General features: G+C 36.1%; 2 protein-coding genes across 4 annotated transcripts in view; one reads left to right on the top strand and one right to left on the bottom strand.

The window, feature by feature from the left end:
* Positions 1–10,064, top strand: part of CCDC68 (coiled-coil domain containing 68) — a 53,426-nt gene extending 43,362 nt beyond the window's left edge. Inside the window, exons 9-11 of the mRNA XM_004616143.2 lie at positions 952–1,035; positions 5,907–5,983; positions 9,145–10,064. Of these exons, the coding sequence (XP_004616200.2) occupies positions 952–1,035; positions 5,907–5,983; positions 9,145–9,202 (219 nt within the window). The 3' untranslated portion in view covers positions 9,203–10,064. The remainder of the gene's footprint in view (positions 1–951; positions 1,036–5,906; positions 5,984–9,144) is intronic.
* Positions 10,065–17,089: 7,025 nt separating this feature from the next.
* The window catches only part of RAB27B (RAB27B, member RAS oncogene family), a 169,743-nt gene continuing 163,155 nt past the window's right edge, over positions 17,090–23,677 (bottom strand). For all 3 annotated transcript variants that reach the window (XM_055128334.1, XM_004616142.2, XM_055128335.1), the window contains one exon: positions 17,090–23,515. In XM_055128334.1, the coding sequence (XP_054984309.1) occupies positions 23,326–23,515 (190 nt within the window). In that variant the 3' untranslated portion in view covers positions 17,090–23,325. The remainder of the gene's footprint in view (positions 23,516–23,677) is intronic.

Raw genomic sequence — 23,677 nt, 5'->3', positions numbered from 1 at the left:
TAGTTAAATAACATAGTTAAATGACAATAAAAATAGGTAACACAATTTTTGCATAAAATATCTCATATGCTTTACAGATTCATGTCTCTTCATAGTATGTTACCAGACCACAACGCCCAAAATACTGATGTGATGTGCCTCCACCACAGTCCCCTGGGTCCCCTTTAACTTGCCACCTCTTTCAGTGTTCACAGCTCTGCATATTACCCAAGACCTGTGTTCAAAGGGAATCTTTTCAAACAACACAGTGCTTTTCTGACATAACTGTCACATGTGTGCTTGATTTGGCTATTATCTCACTGAAAGGTCCAGGAATAGGGTCTTAGCCCTTGAGAGTTTGAAAGTACCTTGGTAGCATACTGTGCTTTTGGCCAGTGAGAAAACGGAAACACACAGGGGTCCAATGACAGACCTCGTAGAGGTACAGTTGGTGACGGAATCAATGTCTCTTCTTTCTGCCTTGTTCCATTCCTCATCAACCTTCCTTTTCCACTTTACTTGCCTCTTGGCTGGTGCTTCTCTTCCAAACAGAAGTGGCCTTATATCATTATGCAGCTGGTTGACCAGATAGCTGTCTGAGGGAGCGTCTTCCTGCAGGCAGGGGCCTTTTATGTGGTTCACTGACCTCTACCTCTGCAGGATAAAAGCATTACACGAATAAGCCTAAGGAATAGACCAGGGAACTTTTCACAGGAGACCCCCTGCTGAATGTACTTTCAACAATTTTTTCAAAGATTAAATGTTTAACACCACCACCTGCGTGTTCTCATCCCCAGATGCCCACGTACCCTACTGTTTTCTGCGCTCCCCCGAGTCTCCTAATGCTTTGGGATTTACTATTTTTTATTTGATAAACATCATTAGTTGACCATAGAGACATACAATTTCTGATTTATCTAACTGCCTCCTGCTGTCTGACACAATTTTGCAATTGTGTTTCCTAATTCTTAGATGGAAGGATTAAAAAGTAATTTAAAAGAACAAGATAAAAAAATTGAGAATCTGAAAGAAAAAGTTAACATACTTGAAGCTCAGGTAAGGAGGAAATTTTTTGAATAGTTTATGTGATTGTGAGCTTTTTTGTCTGTGTGAGTCTTTTGTGTGTGGTCAGTGTGAGTCTGTATTTGTGTAACAAAATTTCTGAGTGTTTCTAAATAGATGTGTCAGTGTATGTGACTGAATGTATATGTGCATTCGCCTACATATATGTATATATATATATATATATGAATGACATATTGTGAGTGTGTGTAAGCATGTAACCTCTTTTGAATAAGAATTATAACCTGGGGGCAGGAATTTATTAAATTTATGTTATCAAGCTGTCTGACTTTACATCTTAGTAAATAATCATTAAAAGTTGTAGTTCATCTAGTTTTTCAAGAATACTTGCTCTTTTGAGGAGACAGATGATGATGGCTTTCAAACCACTTTGACTGGAATTTGAAGCTTGACCATAACCACTCCTGCTAGAATTCAGTTCCAACCACAGAGGACTGCAGGCCAGAGCAATGTAATCATTTCCAGTGTATGGTCCCCCAGGCCACTGTGGTTTAGCAAATCATTGCTCTTAGCCACATTTACATATAGTGCACACCACATAAACTCATCTTTTTCAGAAAATAGTGCTGAGTGTTTATGATATTCCAGGAAGTCTTTTAAGTTCTGGGTCTATGTAAGGAACAGAACAGCAGAACAGACTGTCCCTGAATTCATGTCTCTCAAACTTTAATTGAAGACTAGATGATGAAACAAAACACTTTAGCTGGAGCAATAGTACAGCGGGTCGGGCCTCTGCCTTGCATGCAGCTGACCTGGGTTCAATCCCCAACATCCCATCTAGACCCCTGAGCACCTTCAGGAGTAATTCCTGAGTGCAGAGCTAGGACTAACACCTGAGTAATGCCAGGTATGACACAAAAAGAAAGAGGAGGAGGAGGAGGAGGAGGAGGAGGAAGAGTAGGAGGAAGAAGAAGAGGAAGAAGGAGGAGGAAAAAGAAGGAAGAAGAAGAAGAAGAAGAAGAAGAAGAAGAAGAAGAAGAAGAAGAAGAAGAAGAAGAAGAAGAAGAAGAAGAAGAAGAAGAAGAAGAAGAAGAAGAAGAAGAAGGAGAAGGAGGAGGAGGAGGAGGAGGAGGAGGAGGTAGGAGGAGGAGGAGGAGGAGAAGAAGAAGAAGAAGAAGAAGAAGAAGAAGAAGAAGAAGAAGAAGAAGAAGAAGAAGAAGAAGAAGAAGAAGAAGAAGAAGAAGAAGAAGAAGAAGAAGAAGAAGAAGAAGAAGAAGAAGAAGAAGGAGAAGAAGAAGAAGAAGAAGAAGAAGAGGAGGAGGAGGAGGAGGAAGAGGAGGAGGAGGAAAGAAAAAGAAGAAGAAAGAAAGAAGAAGGAGAAATAACACTTTAACAACTTAGTAAACAATGAGGGAAGAATAAGTACTCTGAGAAGGCAAGAACATGGTGATATATCAGTGGTCATGTTCCATTGTAAAGCTCTAACCGTGGAATAATATCTGCAGAAGATACTGACTTGCCATGCATAAGGAAGATTATAGCCTATTTTCAAATTCATCACATAGCTGGGAGAAATGATTTAGCTTATGAAAAAATATTAGCAACTTGAAAACCATTTTTTTTTAAAAAATCTCGTTTTAAAACTAGGCAGATAGCAGTTTCCTCAAATTAAAAATATTAGTCTCTTTTTGGGCATTCTAAATATCTCTTTTTGTTTGCTACTCTAATATTCTCTGGGAGAATTATTTACTACATTGCACAAGTGATAAAGAAGTTTCAGAGAAGTAAAGAAACTTATTCAAGATCACCCAGATGCATTTGCATTTTCTAGATTTTGAAACATATGCTCTCCACCCCATTCCCTATTATTTGCTTTTATGGGCAATCAGATAAGCATGTGTATTGGTTTGTGTGCATTTGTATGTTTGAATATATAAGTATTTAGAAAATAGTACTTATAGCATTAAACCTTAAGCATGATATATATAATTATTTTAGTCAATGCCACAGTTGCTATATTAAAATGTTTATTTTCTAGGTTTTCAAGTCATAGAAACAAATACTTTTTCTTGTGATTTTCTTTCTGCCTTAGCAGGTTTTGCGCTTCCCTTAAAATGTAAGATAAAATTTGCTTATTAAGTATATAATTATTATTAAAATGAAAATTTTTATTTGGGAGAATTTGTGCCACATACATCAATGCTCAGGAATCATTCCACAAACATGCGTAGTATTGGGGATAAAGTTGGGGTCAGTTGCATGCAAGGCAAGCACTTTATACCCTGGGCTATCTTTCTGGCTCATTTTAAAACAGTTTTTAAAGCTCTTTGAATTATTACCAGAAAATTTATGCTTATTTCTACCAAAATTATTTGTTTCCCAACTTTGCATCTCTTTCATCATTTTAATATGTGACTTTAAATTCATCTAAATTTTCATGCATTACTAGTTTCTTCACTAATGACCTGCTTAGAAGTGCATCTTCAGAAATTACTGTTTTTTATACTTCAAAGTTTATGCTTCTTTAGATAATCATCATCATCCCTAAAATTCAATTTAATTCTAAGTGGTGAGTTGATAGCAGATTGTGTGCAAAAGTTAGCTTCTTTTGGAACACTGTGGATAAATTATCCTTGGATAGAGTCATAATTATGGCAGACATATTCTTGTACGTAGTTTGTGATTTTGTGAACTAACAATGCTATAAAACTCATGCATATTGCTAGAATAGAGCAAAACTACAAGATCCCATGAATCAAGAATAAATACCTAAATCTCATATCTGAAATAAATCAAAGTAGAAAATAAAATAAATTAAAGTGAAGACAGTCTACATGATTATTATACTTTTTTACTGTTTGGTACTCAAAATCTTGAAAAACTAGGAGCTTATTTTGGAAGAAACATGGAGACAATTTTCAAATTGTCCAGCTCCATACTATATTTTATTTCACCATATTCATTGTGAGCATACTATTTAAAATTGCTTCTTAAATTCAAGCATACTATACAGAGCGGTTCTTCTAAGCAAAATACTTGGCCTATGATATGAGCCTACACTTGTTTGGATTGTGTCTTAGATCTATATATACCACTTACACAAAGAATTTCCAAGCATAGTATTCTTGGAGTCTATAACTTCAAGTCTGAAGTACAATTCCAGGGCAAGAGGTAAGTGTTCAACTCTTGTCATGTCACAGTGAAATAACGTGTGAATACTTTTGCCCTATGATTTAGGAATTACTCAGAGTAGATGTGAGGAATAATGGGAGAAATATCTATCTTGCCTCTGCTTTCTCAACTCCAGCTGCTTTCCATCTTAATTGCCACTTGGATTCACTGTATCACTGTCATCCCGTTGTTCATAGATTTACTCGAGTGGGTGCCAGTAATGTCTCTATTCATCCCAGCCCTGAGATTTTAGCAGCCTCTTCTTACTCATTTTTCCCAACAATTGCAGGCTCTTTTCTGGGTCAGGGGAATGAGATCTGTTATTGTTACTGTATTTGGCATATCAAATATGCCACAGGGAGCTTTCCAGTCTCCCTGCAATTTTGGAAACTCCTGAATCCAGACTGAAACTAAATTAAAATGAATCTCTAGGCATAGGACTCATGCATCAGCAGAATTTAAATGGCCTCAGGTTATTTCAATATTCAACCTAAACTGAAAACTACTGCTTCAGCCCAGTACTTCTGCAACTTAAATAGGTAACAATCATTGTGTGAGTGTCTTAAACACAGCACATGGCAACTGAGCTTTCTGATTCAGTAGGTTAGGTTGAGGATTGAGGATTAGTAGATCCCATAAATTCCCAGATTTTATTGATATTACTTATCCTAGAGCCATACTTTACTGTTGCTTGCTCTTTCTTTCTTACCCTTTTCTATCTGGCCTGATTCATCTCTTCTTCAAAGTCCAGATGAAATCTCCCAGACTATGTGAACATCACGCGTTAGTTCAGTCTCACTGATTATATTCCTATGTAGTAATTAGCTACCTACTGAATTATCCTTTGATATTTTCTTCATTATTTACTTTCTTCTATCTTTCCCCCTTACTATTTAAAAAAGTTTATATTTATAGTCTCTCATCAGCGGCACATCGTTTTGCCTCCTGTACGTTGCACAATGAAGATTCAGTCTTCTGCTGTTCTTTATCCTGTTCTTTCTGCCCTTGACTTTGTGATATTGTCATGTCAGGAGCTGCATCACTCATTGGGTGTTGGTATGTAAGCGTGTGTCAATGGTTGGGTAGATTGTAGACAAATTTTATCATAATTTTCTTTCCTCTGTAACTTATTTGAAACCTTTGGAAATCATTGAATCTCTGGGGCTTACCATTTACTTTTTTATAAAATATAAGTAGTCTGGGTAATTCCTGTGGCTGAAGAATACCCTGCAGTGAAAAGATCCTGAACTTTGCAGTCCTGCAAAAACTGCACTTCTATTCCAATTCTGCCTGTGAGATATCTGAGACAATTAAGTGATTTCAGTTTTTGGCAGCTTTATTTCTTTAATATACATCAAAGTTACTGCACAGAGTTGGATTCTTAGCAGAGAAAAGAATGTAGGGTAAGTTCCTGGCAGAAGTCTTGGCATATCTAGGTCCTCAGAATTAACTCTTGTTTCTAGCAAAAGTTTATCATTAGGAGATCAGTTAAACTAATAAACTCAAAAACGAAAGCAAACTAAGTCCTTGACCGAGTATGCATGTATTAATATGTGTATGTAATTTTAGAAATTATAGTAACTCTTGCCTGACTATAATCTATATCCCAGCAGAATGTCTGGAACAACAAACATGCCTAGGATTGGTGCCGGAAGTGGGTTGATCACAAGCATTAAGAATGTGGGTAATTAATTATTAGCTAAGTGATACCTGCATTTTATTTTCAAATTTAGAATAAAGAACTAAAATCCAAGGTGGAACTTTGGTGTGAAACTCCTAAAACAACAGTGTCGAAGGCTGTCTCTACTAGGTAAGGTGTTTTTATCTCACTCTGTCTTCATGTTTCTGTTGAGTTTCCAGGAATGTGGACGTATATACCACTTGAAATAGTGAGATGAATACGTAGGTCATCATTTGTTTAGTGCCTCTCAGTTTGTTAAAAATAGGAATTGCATTGGTCCTGTCCACCACCAAATCTTCAGAGTCTAACATATCTTACTAAACAAGTTAACATGTGAATTTATACCTCTGTTCTCCTTCTGTAATGCCATAAAGCAAAACTGATCTTGGCTTCAGTGCTTTCTCCAAACAGTATCTCTAATGTTCTTGTTCTTTTATTGGTCATTTTTTTCTGTTCCATTATGCCAGATTTTATATAACTCATAAATTATATTTATTTGAATGTTCATATCTGTATCTCAAATCAAATATATTATAAATGTTAAGAGAATAGGAAGAGTTCCCCGAGTTTCACTTTATTTCCTGCATTGCTATGGACAAGTGTCCTTAATAACTACCTAATAATGAATGAATCAAGCATTGATAATGGCTCACTAAAGCAATAGAAATGATAGTTGAAACCATCAAAGTCACATTTTAATGTTGGCAGAATCTGAAGTGACATTTCATTAAAAAATGAAGGTCCTGAACACAAATCTGATTTCCATAATACACTATAAAATGAACACTTTAAAAAACATAGTCTGTAATTACATGAATCATTTGAAAAGTGATTAAAAACTTACTGTTCCAGAAGCTTTTTAATTTCCCAGTATAGTCCCGCTAGAGCAGAAACCATTTTCTGGAACTGTTTTTGGCTCAGTGCCTGAGGTAGAGAATCAGGCCCACTATGATTAAGCAATATCCATGAATTCATCTTCTTCAAAATTCCTCGCAACCGTGCTTTATTTCATAATGCTACAGAGAGACAGAGACTAAGATGCAACTATTAGGAATAAGTCTCCTACTATCTTTGGACCTCCAGATCTCAATTGTCAACTTGGGGGTCACTAGTCTGCAAATTTTAACCAAGAAGAGAGATTAAGCCCAGAAGTATTAAAGAAAGAAGAGAAATGGCAATAGTTTAGAAGAAATACAAGATAAATAAAATAATGTTGAGGGGTACATAAAGGATTTAGCATGGTAAGGCATCATGACTTCTTAAGTGTTGGTAGGGTGGTCATACTGGTTTTGTCATTGTGTTGGGGCCACATCTGTTTGTGGTCAGGGATTACTCCTGGCAGGCTTGAGGGACTATGTGGGGTACTAGGGACTGAGATCTGGCTGACTGCATACAAGGCAATCACTTTACTTTTATGTGATCTTTCTGGTCCCTGTCATACTGTTTTTGGTCCCTAACCAGGTACCATTGCTCTAGGCTGTGAGAGACATCTTCTCCAACCTCATTCTTTTTGACTCAGCAGGAAATGAAGTATACACAGAGCACAGAAGTGCTGTGCCATAATAGAACTACTGCAGCATTGAATACTGAGATGGACTGGTTCGTGTTGGAAAGAATGGCTTCTGAGGCCAACTTTTTAATTTGTTTAATTTGGGAGCCATCCCTGGCTGTGCTTAAGGAATACTCCTGGATCTGTGCTCAGAGATCAATCCTGTTGATACTTAAGGGACTATACATGCTGCCAGGGATTGAAACTCATATTGATTATGTGCAGGGCAAGTACCTTATGCACGGTCACTGTCATCCCGTTGTTCATCGATTTGTTCGAGTGGGCACCAGTAACGTCTCTCAATGTGAGACTCATTGTTACTGTTTTTGGCATATCCAATACACATGGGTAGCTTGCCAGGCTCTGCTGTGCGTGCGTGATACTCTCGGTAGCTTGCCGGGCTTTCCGAGAGGGGCGGAGGAATTGAACACGGGTTGGCTGCGTGAAAGGCGAATGCCAAACCGCTGTGCTATCACTCCAGCCCTTATGCATGGTACTATTTTTTAATTCTTTAGCAGCCATTAATTAACAGTACAAGGTCTACTAGTTTTAAAGCCTGTTTTTCCTCCCAGTGACTTGGGAAAGTAAAATGAAGAAATTTCTTAAATGAACTAGTGAAACACTTGAAAATACAGCTTTCTGAATATGAACCTTTGAATGTATTGATATAATGGTATCAAATTTCATGTTTGAAAATGAAATTTGACCTATTGACTGTTTTGAGAATGTGAGTTATAGTATGATTTGATACATTTGTACTCACTGCTATACAATGGCATATAATTCTAGGGGACATTAGAATGTAAAAGTTTCTCATTAATGCAAAAAATGTACATTTAAAATTAATCTTGACAAACCTTTTAAGTTACCCATAACATATAGCTCTATATTCATAGTAGGAATTTTTTCTTGTGCACTAGAACATTAGCTATATATTCAGTTGATCAGCAGAAGTGGCATGGCAGAGATTAGAACATTGTTAGACAACAATGACAACAACACACACATATACTCACACTGAGATACGTGTATATATATTGTATATATACATACATACACACTTATATATGCCTGGAGCATAAATATAGCATACATATGTATATATACATATGTGTGTAAATATATGTATATATATACATATATATGTATATATATACAGCTGGAGCGATAGCACAGCGGGTAGGTCGCTTGCCTTGCATGCGTCCGGCCGACCCGAGTTCGATTCCTCTGTCTCTCTCGGACAGTCCGGCAAGCTACCAAGAGTATCCCACCCGCATGGCAGAGCCTGGAAAACTACCCATGGCCTATTCTATATGCCAAAAAACAGTAACAATAAGTCTCACAATGGAGATTTTATTGGTGCTTGCTCGAGCAAATTGATAAGCAACTGGATGACAGTGATACAATACAATGATATATGCCTGTGTATGCACACATATAGAATTTTAATTTTATAATTTTAAACATGAAAAGCATGCACAGCAGAGGGAGAGTTCAGGCTCTGAGAAACCCAGGGAATGAAGACATCCTGAGGGAATAGGTGGTTTGTTGTTTGGGTGCATCTCTTCACTGGGTGGAATGGCAAAACATAGGCACACACTCTCCCCACATTCTTGTCTCAGGATAGCTAGCTGAATTTGCAAGTTTAGTGTTTCTACCATGTGATTCTACTATGTCTGTTGGGTGGAAGGAGAGAAAGCAGTGGTGCTGGGTTTTGATAATTGCATGGTCTTTTCCACAGAGGATTGAAGACTGAAGGTACTTCCCCCTATTCAATGATGATTAGGCTACGGAAATGAACTGACTGGCTGAAGAAATGAATGAGAAAGATCGTGTGTATCTTATTTATTCCTCAAAACAGGCTAAACTTGTATGTCAAAATGGGTCAATGCCAGTATGTAATGGGAATTATTATTATAGATAAGTAGTTTTGCAAGGAGATATCATTCAAAATAACCAGATGAGAGGCTAGAATGATAAGACAATAAGTAGGTCATTTACATTACACACAGTCAACCCAGATTTGACCTCCAGCATCTCATATGGTCCCCTGAGCACTGCCAGGAATGATTCCTGAGCACAGAGCCAGGAGTGGCCCTGAGCACTGTTGGGTGTGGCCCCAAGCCCAAACACCAAACATCAGATGAATGCATGTTCAAAGAAAACTTCCTTCCAAAATGTTTAAATAGTTGAAGAAACCAGGCATTCTCTCATGATAGAAGATGGATTTTGCTTTAACTGAAAAACGTTGACGATTTCTTTTTATATTTTGCGTAAAAGGCTGGCTTAGAGTTACCAAATTTGACTTTTTGATAGTGGTTTTTATTATGTTTGTATGTATAAAATAACTGTGTATATATATGAATAAATGATGTATTTTAAAGTTGACCTCTGGGTAATAAGAAATGCCTTATCATAATAAGTACATTGCCTGGCTCATTATTAGTGAGAGTCACTCTTTATGAATCATGTACAAGAGAAAGAGTATTTATCTTTGCTATTTCCCTGACCCACAAAATGGCTTGAAGTTTTAGATTCATGTCTACCTCACTCCACTTTAGGAGTCCCTGTGTCTTCACTTGTTCTGGAGCTGACAACTTGATGCTAGAAGCAACCCTAAATAAATTTACACCATGCACCTTGCAACTTTGCCTTAGTGACTGATTTTCTTTTCGATATTCAGTTTTCTAGGTCAAATATTAAATAGTTGGGGCTGGAGCAATAGCACAGCGGGTAGGGAATTTGCCTTGCACGCAGCCGACCGGGTTCAATTCCCAGCATCCCATATGGTCCCCTGAGTACCGCCAGGGGTAATTCCTGAGTACAGAGCCAGGAGTAACCCCTGAGCATCTCCGGGTGTGACCCAAAAAGTAAAGAAAGGAAAATAATATTGAATAGTGCAATATTGTTAACTAATATTTCCATGAATTACACACACACACACACAAATGGGTTCAAAGAAACAGCAGCTGCTAGCTGTATCCAGAAGATTTGAGTACGTAAAATTGTAATTGTATGTCTAGGGCTTTGGTACTTAAATTCTGATACACGCCTTCACTGAAGGTAGATTTTTGTGGTTGCTACGACTAGCACCAAGCTGACTTGTAGAGCTATAACCGTATACTCAGGAAATGAAACACATTTCAAGTAAATCAATATAATCAATATAGAGTAAATTACCTTTACATCTTGATCATCTTCTCTGCTGTGTAACTCTGAAAATTTTCTCAGGAAAGATGCTTCAAGCCTTAAATAGACTATAGACTGAACATGATGCCTACTTAATACCTCTATAGCAAACCACAACACCTAGAAGGAGAGCAAGATCGAGAGAGAGAGAGAGAGAGATTGAGAGAGAGAGAGAGAGAGAGAGCGCGCAAAAGGGAATGCCCTTCCATAGAGGCAGAGTGGGGTGGAGGGGACAGGGTGGGGGTGGTGGGAGGGATGCTGGGACCAACAGTGGAAATTTGGCATTGGTGGAGGGATGAGTACTTGATCACTGTATGACTGAAACGGAAGCATGAAAGTTTGTAGGTCTGTAACTTTATCTCACAGTGATTCACTGACAAAAAATATAAAAAAATGTTTTCAAAAAACAAAAGATGCTTTAAGCCTTACAGTGTAGAATATTAAATATTGGTATTATTTATGAACTATTAAATTGTAATTATAGATGAAATGAAATCATTCATTTATAAATGTATCAAACTACTGTAAGCCCTGAAATGTTTCACCACTATGAAGTTCCTGCTTCCTGTTTTATTGCTTGTTAGGTTTCAGGTATAGAGTCTAATAACATTTAAGGCAGCTAGCCTCAGTAAGCAACAATTTTAAATATATTTCCTATGTTAATTGCTTTAATAACCTTCCAAAGAAGATTCTTTTATTATGATTTCCAGTGTACAGAAGCAGTTACAGCAATGTGTTGTTATTTGATAGCCTGGTAATGATGGAACAGGCTCTTGAATTTTTGACATGGCTATTGATATTCCTACTATCTGTTTACTTGACACTAAATGAGATATTTCCCATCTACAAAAATGCTCTTTGGATATTTTAATAAACATTTTCCCTGGTGGCTCTCTGCATCATCCTGTGAGTAACAGTCAAAAGAAACACTAATAAAATAAATATTTTGCTAAAATAAGTTGATCTTTCACCTGTTGAACCATCCTTAATAAAAATTCACTAAGAAAAGTTTACCTGCTCAGATTCTACTTATTTTGAATGTATTTTTCATTACTCCATGCCAAAAGTCTTGAGGAATTTTGGGTAACATGTTGGTAGACACATTTGTAGGAAAATTAGGCTCATGAATTCTGCCTTAAGCATTTGCAATATTTAGGAAAATTAACATTAAAGATCTCTTAGATCTCTCCTCAATCATCATGTTGGACTTAATATATATGAGACTTTTGAATATGTAACATACCTAAGAGCTTTAGTGATTTCCATCAGAACAAAAAGTGTTATAAAGTTATTTTAGTGAATTAAAACCATTTTAAGTCAGATCAAAATAGATTAAAGACCTCAACATCAGACCACAATATATAAAGTATATCAAAGACAAGGTCGACAAAACCCCCCACGATATTGAAGCTAAAGGTATCTTCAAAGATGACATGCAACTGATCAAGCAAATGGAAACAGAGATAAACAAATGGGATTATATTAAACTAAGAAGCTTCTGCACCACAAAAGATACAGTGACCAGAATAGAAAGACAATCTACAGAATGGGAAAGGATATTCACCCAATACCCATCTGATAAGGGGTTGATATCAAAGGTATATAAGGCACCGGTTGAAATCTACAAGAAGAAAACATCCATCCCCATCAGAAAATGGGGCAAAGAAATGAACAGAAAACTTTTCCAAGGAAGATATACAAATGGCCAAAAGGCATATGAAAAAATGCTTTTTATCATTAATTATCAGTGAGATGTAGATCAAAACAACCATGATATACCACCTCACACCACACCACAGAGATTGACACACACTCAAAAGAACAAAATCAATCACTATTGGCGAGGATGTGGGGAGAAAGGGACCCTTCTACATTGCTGGTGGGAATGCTGACTGGTTCAGCCCTTTTGGAAAACAATATGGATGCTTCTCAAAAAATTAAAAATTGAGCAGCATTACCACTGCTGGGGATATATCCTGGAGATGCAAAAAAGTATAGTCGAAATAACATCTACACTTACATGTTCATCGCAGCACTGTTTACAATAGCCAGAATCTGGAAAAAATACTGAGTGGCCGAGAACAGATGACTGGTTAAAGAAACTTGGTACATCTATACAATGGAATACTATGCATCTTTTAGAAAAGATGAAGTCATGAGCTTTACATATAAGTGGATCAACATGGAAAACATCATGCTAAGTGAAATGAGTCAGAAAGAGAAAGACATAGAAAGATTGCACTCATCTGTGGAATATAAAATAATAGAGTAGGAGATTAACACCCAAGAATAGTAGAAATAAGTACCAGGAGGTTGGCTTCATGGCTTGGAAGCTGGCCTCACATGCTGGGGAAAAAGGTAGCTCAGATTGAGAAGGGAACATCAAGTAAAATGTGGATGGAGGGAGATGCATGCTGAAAGTAAGCTAGAGACTGAACATGATGGCCACTCAATACCCCTGTTGCAAACCACAACACCCAATTGGAGAGAGAGAACAAAAGGGAGTACCCTGCCACAGAGCATGGGTGGGGGGATGGGATTTGGGCGTGGGAGGGATACGGGGTTCATTGGTGACAGAGAATGGACACTGGTGGAGGGATTGGTGCTCGAACATTGTATGAGGAAAACACAAGCATGAAAATGTGTAAATCTGTAACTATACGCTTACGGTGATTCACTAATTAAAAAAAATCCTAAAATAAATAAATCCATTTTAAGAAATTTACTTATAGAGAAATGGGAGGAGAGAGAAAGAGATATATACACATTCTAGAGAGAACACAGGTTTCTCCTACATGGGAAAAGCAGAATAATGTTTAAGTTGTAAACTTAAAAGTGAATGCCACTATTGTCTGATTTTTGTTTCACTATACTAAATTTTGAACAAAAATGATAAGGCCCGATCTTGTGGTCTCCAGGTTTACTTTGGAATGGACATTGTGTCTACAAAGACTAAGAATAGCAATTGTAGGAGCCTAAAATTGACCTGAACTCTTCAAATATAAAATTATCTCTTAAGTAAAGCAACAGCATCACTTATTTTTCATATGTGCCCTGTCTTTGTCATTTTATTTCAATCCTTATCATTTGAAATGCCAGTTTCTTTGAGCATACGTGTCTGGGGCTCACTCTTGATGGGGCTCATGGAGCCATATGTGTTACCAGGGATCCAACCCAGGTCAGCCATGTGCTAATAAAATACCTTATCAACTGTACTACTTTCTGATTCCAAAATTATTTTTAAACAGACATTTCTAAGTGATGAAACAAAACTATTGCATGGGATAATAAAGTTTATTGGCTAAATATAAAATATTTCATACATATTAACGAATAAAAGCAGATGATAAGGTAAAAATTACAAGGCTAAAATACACACACCTGGGCTAGAGAGACAGTAGAGTAGGTACAGCACTTGTCTAGCATATATCAGTCAGCCAGCTTTGTTATCTGGCACCCCATGTGTTCCCCTGAGCCTTGGCGGGAGCCAGCCCTGAGTACAGAGCCTACAGTGAGCCCTGAACCCAGTTGGGTGTGGTCTCAAAACACAAACCAAGTATACACAGGCAGACAAACGAAAAAACAAACCATAGACTGGAGAGAGAGTTCCAGGGTCCGAATGTATACTTTGCATGCAGGAAGCCCGGGTTGGATCCCGAGCACCGCATAGTCCCCCAAGCCCGGCAGGGACTTGCCTCTGAGCATAGCAGGATGTGGCCCAAAAGCCACATATTCGAAAAAAGAAGAAGATAAAATGATTCTATTCTGTTACAAAAAATACAAAACCCAACATATTAAGCGTTATTTTACAAAAAAGATAACCACAGCTATACTGGATAGAAAGAAGTCATAAATATGCCAATAGGGGATTGGCTCAAGGCTATTAAATGAAGGGAGAAAAGTGCTCCAAATGGTATCAGAAATATTTTAAAATACCAACATGGGAAATAATGAACAGAATTCTATCTTCACACAAAAAGCAACAATTCACCAAATGGACAGTAAGCCAAAATGGTGGACAATATCTCTGTATCAATATTTACAATATTTGACTGGAGCAATAGCACAGCAGGTAGAGCGTTTGACTTGCATGTGGCCAACCTGGATTCAATTCCTCTGTCCCTCTTGGAGAGCTCAACAAGCTACCGAGAATATCCCGCCCGCATAGCAGAGCCTGGCAAGCTCCCCGTGGCATATTCAATATGCCCAAAACAGTAACAACAGGTCTCACAAGGGAGACGTTACTGGTGCCCACTCTAGCAAATCAATGAACAATGGGACAATGACAGTATGACAGTACAGTATTATATACAAAACAGTAACATTTCTAGGAGAAAGCAGTCGATTTTCTTTGCAAGTAGGCAAGACTCTTGGTTTTAAAAGGATCACCCTTAACCCCAGTGCATAGGGAGAAGTGAGAAATAGAATGGACTGGAGGGAAAGTAGAGACAGATGAGGAGCAACAGGGATGGGAGCCAAGGGGATTCAGGTCCATTGGTGGGATAAGGAATGCCCAAACCACAGAGTCAGCAACACCAAAATCATGAGACCCAAATTTTAACAACCAGACTAAAAAAGGTGCCTGTCAAAAGGTCAGGGCATTCAAAGCTTGAGTACCCATCCCCCCACCAGTGCCCATTTTCCACCACTGATGATCCCAGAATCCCTCCCATTCCCCCACTACCCGATCCCCCAACCCCACCCCACCTCTGTGGTAGGACATCCCCTTTTGTTATCTCTCTCCTTTTGAGTATTATGATTTGCAGTAGAGGCATTGAGTGGCCATCATGTTTGGTCTATAGTCTACGTTCAGCGCGCATCTCCCATCCCCAGCGGGTCCTCGAACCACACTTAACCTGTATTCTCTTCTGCATCTGAGCTACCTTTTCCTCCAGCGTGTGAGGCCAGCTTCCAAGCCATGGAGCCAACCTCCTGGTACTTATCTCTACTATTCTTGGGAGCTAGTCCTCCCATCCTGTTACTTTATATTCCACAGATGAGTGCAATCTTTCTATGTCTCTCTCTCTTTTTGACTCATTTCACTTAGCATGATACTTCCCATGTTGATCCATTTATATGCAAAGGTCATGGCTTCATTTTTTCTAACAGCAGCATAGTATTCCATTGTGTAGATGTACCAAAGTTTCTTTAACCAGTCATCTCTTCTCAGACACTCAGTTTTTTTTCCAGGACCTCTCTTTTTGAAGGTAACAGTTAGCCAAAGATAGGAGAAATGCCAGGTAAGTGACTGGAAAGAAGTGTTCGGGGATGGAAGTGGGTCCAGGTAGAAGTAATCACGGTGTGCAAGCTCTGGGACCCAGATAGGTGTGTCCAGAAAAGACCAGATATTCTCTCAGAGACCTAATTGATGGTTTAAATCTACCATAATTTTAAAAATCTGATTATCATCACAGGTGTTTCTAGTACCTATCACATAGCTTCACCCCAAGGAGAATGAATGGGCTGGCTTCCTAAATCCTGGCTTCCTTCATGTATCTTTTCTGCTACATGTCACTAAATGATAGTCCTAAATCGTATCATAAGTCACTAAATTTCTCAGAGGACAGCAGTGTTCGTACTCTGGTTACAGCTATTCTTTCTCTACAAGTAGTAACCTGTATTAAAAAATAAAGTCATTCTTGGCATAGAGAAATGGTGAGCACAATAAATAATGTACATAGTTTTAAGAGCACAATAAATAACGTACATAGTTTTAAGAAAAAAAATTCTATCATTACACCCAGAGCTACTCAAATGGTCTCATTATTTTTATCTCAGCTTGGAGCATGCTGTGACTATTTAAAAGTCCCATGAAACCACCAGGAAAGGCAAGTCCCTAATGACTTACCTTGAATCACTTAAGGTGAACCCAAGGGGTACCACATTCTGGCTGTGTTAAGCCCCATGACTGCTAGCAGGAGGGAAGTTGAGAGAACAGTGCCAAAGATTTACTTGCTTGCAGAGAGCTGTCTTTAAATTAAAAGCTCATCATTATTTTGGCAAAGGCTATCTAAGTAGCATATGGTGGGATAACTATGGGAACAAAGCAGCCTTGGCAAATGAACATTTAAAAGAATACCATGAGGTCATTAATTGGCTTTGAACATCGATCCTTTCACCAGCCCATGAGGAAGGCAAAATCTCAGCCACTGCCTCAATATTTTGTTATGGGGAAGAAGTAGCTTGTAATATATGAAGGTGCTTATGTATTGTACATCATCTCCAAGTGTTACTCGCTAATTGAATCAATTTAGCATTCAAAATTATTAGAAAATGTGCTTAGCAAATTCCAGTTATTAAATGAAAACAGATGAGAAAGTCTGGAGAGATGAATGAAAAGCACTTGAATGAATCAAAATCACTTATTCCCAGTTATGAATGGAGACTGTTTTTCATGTGATCTTAGATCCATACTGATACAAATTTAATGTTCCCCACCCTCTCCATGTTCACCTGCATCGCAGAAAGAAGGCTGCTCTAGGACATGATATCATTGATAAAAATGCATTTTTATTTGAAAAGTGTGCAGAAGCAGTAACTGAAATACAGTTCTCAATCATAGTGTTTAAGCCCCCAAACACCACAAAATCATTGGATGCGATAATTTCTGAAAACACTAGAACTTTGGTACAAGAAAAGAATGACCTGACAGGACAGTGTTTTGTCAGGCACCACAGTTTTTAGGGGCACAGAGAATGAAAGCTCCATGTCTAAAGTTTCAGGTTACATTCACAGCACTAGACAAAACATTGATGTAGATGACAGACAAAACAATCGAACGTGCTTAGCCTAAAAACTAGGATAATATCACTTAAAAATCAGGATACAGTGAAGCACTGGAGTGTTAAGTTGAAGCACTGTATACCTTTGACACGAAAAGCAGGATAATTCCCCTTTTAAAAATAATTTCAGACAGTTTCCTTTAGAAGACTTTGGACACAAAAGCCCTATTTTTACAGAAAAAGGATTTTGACCAACTTTTAATATTCTGTTTAGAATAGAACTGGACTCCATGAGAGAAATTTAAATGACATACAAGATGAAACAACTCAGTTTTCAAAATCATTTGAAATATATTAACCATTTCTCAATCAAATACTATGACCTTAAATTGATTATACTCTTATGGCTTCTAAAATTTCTACTAAAATTAGTTTTCCATCTCCACTGTGATACTTTTTACAAGTTATTCAAATATGACTATTATTTTTATTCAATTTTTAGCTTGCAATAATAATGACAGTTGATGAAATGGTATAGAATTTACAAACCAATTTCTTGCATATATTCTTTGATTTTGGCACGACCCTATTGGACACACAGGGTTTAAAAGCTCCAGACGACAAAATGGCCACTAAGATATTTAATAAAATACCTATGGTTCTCCAATTTTTTTTTCTAGTTACCGTCTGTTATACAATACTAAGCTTCCTCTCAAGAAGCATTTGAAATATTAACCTGGAGAGTAGAAAAGTAAGAATATGAATGCATTAATACTTTGCTAAGGACCAAAGTTATTTTGGTGAGCCAACAGACTTAAAGACAACACTCACTGGTTAAATAAGAGATCCATTAGGTTAAGGACAGACATTTTGGCTCCTAAAGAATTTGCTATTGATGCTTAAAGGCGTTGGCTAAACGATATTAGCCGTACTTCCATTACCTGCTGGAAAGAAACAGAACCAAGAACCAAATTAAAATGACCCAATCCAAAGACAATTGCTCTGCATATTTCTCACCAAGATGGCACCTTTTAAATAATCCCACTGTTATGGTCTAATTTTTTGTTTTAATATTCTACCTATAATTTTTAAAAAATGTGTAGCCATTTTTCTATATATAGAGAAAATTATTCCTATATTTTATATATATTTTCTAATCTATAGATTAGACTTGGTAAACAGAACACTAAAGAAAGATGTGAGACTGCCCATAAAAAATTAATCAGAAACCAGTTTATCAAATTTGATCTAATAAAATGTTTATTTCCCCAATTTTGTGTCAGAATGAACTCTTTAGTGTTTCAATAATTTGTTATCTTCATTGTAAGGGCATAAACTTCTATTTAGTAGATTAAAATGATGGATTAATATTTGAGATATATCTAGTTATAAAAATATTTTTTCTTCTTAATTCATTTTTATTTTCCTACTTTAACATTGGCCTTGTTCTACCATTGCTAAGAATTCTACTTACACAACTTTTAACTTATGATTCTCTTTATAGTCCTTGCTTAACAATGTCTTCACCATTGGTGTCCACCCAAAATTCTAAGGCAGTTTGTTAAATTCCCTGTATATCCAACACTGAGTTTTTCAGTTAAACGTTATAAGACAAGAATCTTCATGGTTTTAAAAATATTAATTATCACTTCAGATAATATTGTACATTTATTTTACATGTTTAAGAATGCAACACTCTCTCCAGATATTCTGATCAAAGATTAAGAAGAAAATATAACTTATTGTTATTAGATAGTATTTTTAATATAAACAACGTTTGGCATTTTTTAAAGAGATAGTTTTCCCTAAAAAATTTCAAATGTATTTGACTTCTTTTAAAGTTTGAAAGCCTGGTAATAGATGGTGAAAGACAACTTTGTTATCAATTTTGTTAATATCAGCAATCAAGTATTTCTTTTAAAGAGATAGTAATTTAGAAAGCCAACTATTCAATATTATTTTTTGCAGTTTGAGTTTTAGATTTCTCCTGAAAGTGTTTGAAAGCATAAGAAAAACATATATATTCCCTTTTGAAATGATAGGGATAGAACAGTGAACAATCTTGGAATAAGCTTCTGGACTTCATAATATAACTAGCTACATACCTTAGCTATTATACATTGTTTCTCTTTAATTCCTATCCTATCTCCATTATTGAAAACATATTTGAACTTCATCAAACTTATTAACTCCTAGTAGACTCCATTTAAAGTTTAAGTAATATTTGTCTTTTATTAATTGTTTTAAAACTAGTTTTTGTTAGCTATTTTCTCTATCATCAAATTCTCTCTGTTGTAAAAGAGATAACGACCTGTAAAGCTCTTGTCTATTTAAGGGAAAAACACTTACTAACATCATAACAAAGATGCCCACTAATACTTACAATAGCCCATCTGATTACAAACAACAGGTAAACTATTTGCTTTACAAAATGCTGGTTAAATGTTTTTGCAGGTAACTAATAAAATAGTGGCAAGAGAAAATTGTTTAGAGAGATGATTTGCAAGATTTTTACAAGTTTTATGTAGAGACCCATAATCTCATATCTTAGTGTTCAATATTTTCTTGGTTATTCATGACATTTTCCCTTCCTCATACAAAGACAAACATTGTAGCTTTTCAATTTTTGTTATAAAGTATTCTTTCTTTTTATATTAAAAGGTAAGCTTGTATCTAATCAAACTTAAGTATCTCAAGTAATGTCTACTCCATGAACAGTAAAGTAGAAAGCAGAAAATGTTAGTAATAACCTCCAGATTCCGATAATCTAAAATTCTATACTGAAGACATCAGAAGACCTTGAGTTGCATTAGTGTCTCTGTGAGGTTTTGATACACTATAGGAAATGTTCCATGTGATTAGAGACAAATTTGGTCACAGAATTGTCTGAGGCACTGTGTTAAAACAATGTAAACATCAAACTATTGTAAACACTCCAGAAATGGTTTGTATATCAGAAATAAATGTCATGTACATTTAAAAAATACTCTTACAATGTATGCTTGATTTACTAAAGCATTTGGGAAATTATCAAGTTTACATCTTCGTGGCATACATACTATTATGGGTGAAAGCAATATATTTACTTCATGGCACCAGTTCAAGCTGAAATTATAAAATGATTAATTACATAGAAAAATTTATTCTGAAATACCAGAGAAAGAATTTCTAGTGACAGTTAATATATATAATTTTAGATTATCTATTATGGTTACGTATACTGCATATTCAAGGATTTTTGCTTTGGGACACACCTGAGAGTTCTCAGGGATTATTCCTGGCTCTGTGCTCAGGGATCACTCTAGGTAGTATTGAAGGACCATATGTGGCATCTAGTATTAAATCCAAGTTGGCCACATGCAAGAAAAATGCCTAAACCCCTGTGCTACCTCTCTGACTAAAGAAAATCTACCAAAAATGAGAATAACAGAGAATAGAATACTATTTTAAATTACTTTTCTTGTCTGTCTTAAATTTCATTATTTATAAAATTATTACCTAACAAAATTATTTTGTAGGCAAGTTTTCTATTATTAAGATCATCAACACCCTGTTTCATGCAATAGTTATTTTAAAAATCTTAAAATAGATTCCAAATAAATATACTTGTTAGGTAACTTACTACTACAGAATCTTAGTAAAAGTAAATCAATCAAATAACTGAAAAATGAACAGAAACAAAAAAACTGTGCAAAATAGAATACCTCTAAGGTTTTATAAAGGCTAAATAAACATTCCCTATTATGGAAATAAGAAAACATAAAAACTTGAATCCTAAGAAATTGATGAAATTACTGAAATTACCACAAAAGTTCACCCAATGCTCCCACATCAGTAATCATTTTGTTTCTGCTCTTTGTTCTTCTAGTGTTTTTGCTTTTATCATTGTGGATGGAATTCAGGACCTCACACTTCCAGGGCAAGCTCTCCCACTGAGCTATAGCCCCAGCTTCTTTCTTGTTGTTTTAGAGAAAAAAATCTTTGATATCACTGAAAAGCTTTCTATCTTCATGGCATAGCCACATGGTCACAAAGAACATCAGAGATAAAAAATCCCGTTGTTCGGCACACACAACCCTACTTCCTCCTTAGATGTTGAGATGGTGCTGTGGAAACCCAGAACTGAGCATTAGGAACAACACAAGGTATTAACTCCATCAAAACTTCCACACTGTTCTGATTCATGGCACACTCTGGGTCAGAGTATTCATTAGAATAGTATGAATAGACAATCTGCTGAATCTATGTTCATAAAACTAATTCAATACCAGCAGGGGTGGAGGGAGTAGTAGGGAAAAGTAAAAGGAAGAATTGGAATTTAGACTTTCAAATATTTATAAAATCTGCAGAGTATAAAAAATGCAGTTAAACTGGCAAAAATTTATGAAGAAATAGTGTATTGAAAATTATATAGTTATAAAAAGAGGAAACTTGAAGTACAATGTTTTTTATTGGATGTTTGCGGATATACAGTGATTTATGTTTATCAGAAATTAATGTGAAAACTAATAGACTATTTAATTAGACACAATTGAAACAGGTTAATGGAAATGCTCTTGCAATAATTTTTAAAAGGAAATAAATCTTTATGTGAAAAATAGTGATTAATATTTTGCAAATAGGAAACAGTTCTATCTCTGCCAACCCTCATTTATTACTCAACTAGGGGTATTTTACTTTATGAAACAAAAGACGAATGTGAATATGTTGTGATACGCTATGATGTATCATCAGCTTTTGTATGACTAATAACATGGAAATTCAGAGTGATCATAAAATTGATCCATAATTATTATGTTCCATCATTTTTTATTTATCTGTTAATGGACACATCTGTATTTTTACAGTTGACTCCAAACCAGGGGTGAGTATGGGTTAGAGAGGAGAAGTATGACTTTTAGAATTTCCAAGATATTTTTGTCAATTAAGAAGAAATGCATAATAGCCTCTTCATCTTATGTCACTAGCAAATTTTTCTTTAAAATATTAAGGCTTGGTAGCCTTCTTCAGCTAAATGGTCTAAATAGCTGCATTGTTTGAGAGCTATTTAATAAATAATAATTAAATTTTTTTACTTGTGATAATCACCATTTACCAAGAGACATAAAAGTGAGACTGAGTATGGAAGTATTTTTAAAGTTTTGTTTGAAATGGATAGCTCCAAAGATTCTCTTAATCCCAACTGATAAGGTCAACTTCTAATTGGATTGAGTGAAATTTGGTTAAGAAACTCCCCTAGACATCTGTAGCAGATACATTTAATTCCAATAGTCCGAAGGCCAGGGTCCCAATCTTCCATTTTTCTCCCAGGGTTTTTATTTTGTAATATGTCATCCATATCCACACATCGTCTTGTTCTTATCTTCTTGCCATTAGTTAAAATTTAAAAAATGGCATGATCATTTAATCTTTTATATTTTAGCAGGAGTCTAACATTCATTCTCTTATGCCCATAAAGGAATTTAGTCATTCAAGAACAGTTTTTTTAGATACATGTGTTAATATCATTCTTAATGACCCATTAACAATTCTTTACTATAGATCTACTTATACCTAATAGTTACCCCCAATGCAAACCCAAAAGTCTAATCAAATTTTATAAAACAAGTAAATGAAATCTTAAAAATAACTATACATATACATTTCTGCATTCTCTATTTAGAAACTTATTCCATTCCTCAGTGTGGCAGGTAACTTTTGTTCTTATTTAAAACTGTGATATCTTCATGTATACACTTTTATTTACTCATCTTCATTATAAGAAGAATGTATTTGGCATCCATAATGGTGAAATCCCAGTAGGAAAGCCTGGCTCTTGTTGGGAGGAGCCTCAGAGAAAACTGGTCAATTCTTTTGAGCACTGATGACTATTCTGGCTTCTTAAAATAAATTTCCTGGCAGAAAAAGAAAGACATGCTATTGTGCATGGTCTACTCAACAATAATTTCGTGGTTTCTCACTGGGGAAGCAGGATTGGGTGAGTGTCTGAATGATCGCCTCCTTGATAGAGCCTAGCAGGCACATTTTTTCTCCACTGGTTTTTCTCCTTCTAGTATTCCAGAGTTCCCACCATTGATGGCTTCAAGGACTTGACTTTTCTCTACACATTGTTCCATTCGCAGCATGATTAAGTCCAGAAGGGTTTCCACTGCTTTCTCCACATTCTGGCCCGTTGCTGCGCTTGTTTCAAAATATGGTATGCTATCATAAAAGATGTAATAAATATTTTTGAGAGAAAGAAGTCAGAAAAGATACAGGATATACAAATGAGACACACACGAGAGATTGTGAAATAACCATTGCTGAGAGACTGTGAAATAACCATGATTTGGCTGAGAAACTATAAAATATCTTTTTGTTTTT

Source organism: Sorex araneus, chromosome 2 (assembly GCF_027595985.1).
Source record: "Sorex araneus isolate mSorAra2 chromosome 2, mSorAra2.pri, whole genome shotgun sequence".
Lineage (NCBI taxonomy): Eukaryota > Metazoa > Chordata > Mammalia > Eulipotyphla > Soricidae > Sorex > Sorex araneus.
This window is presented reverse-complemented; position numbering and strand designations above follow the sequence as displayed.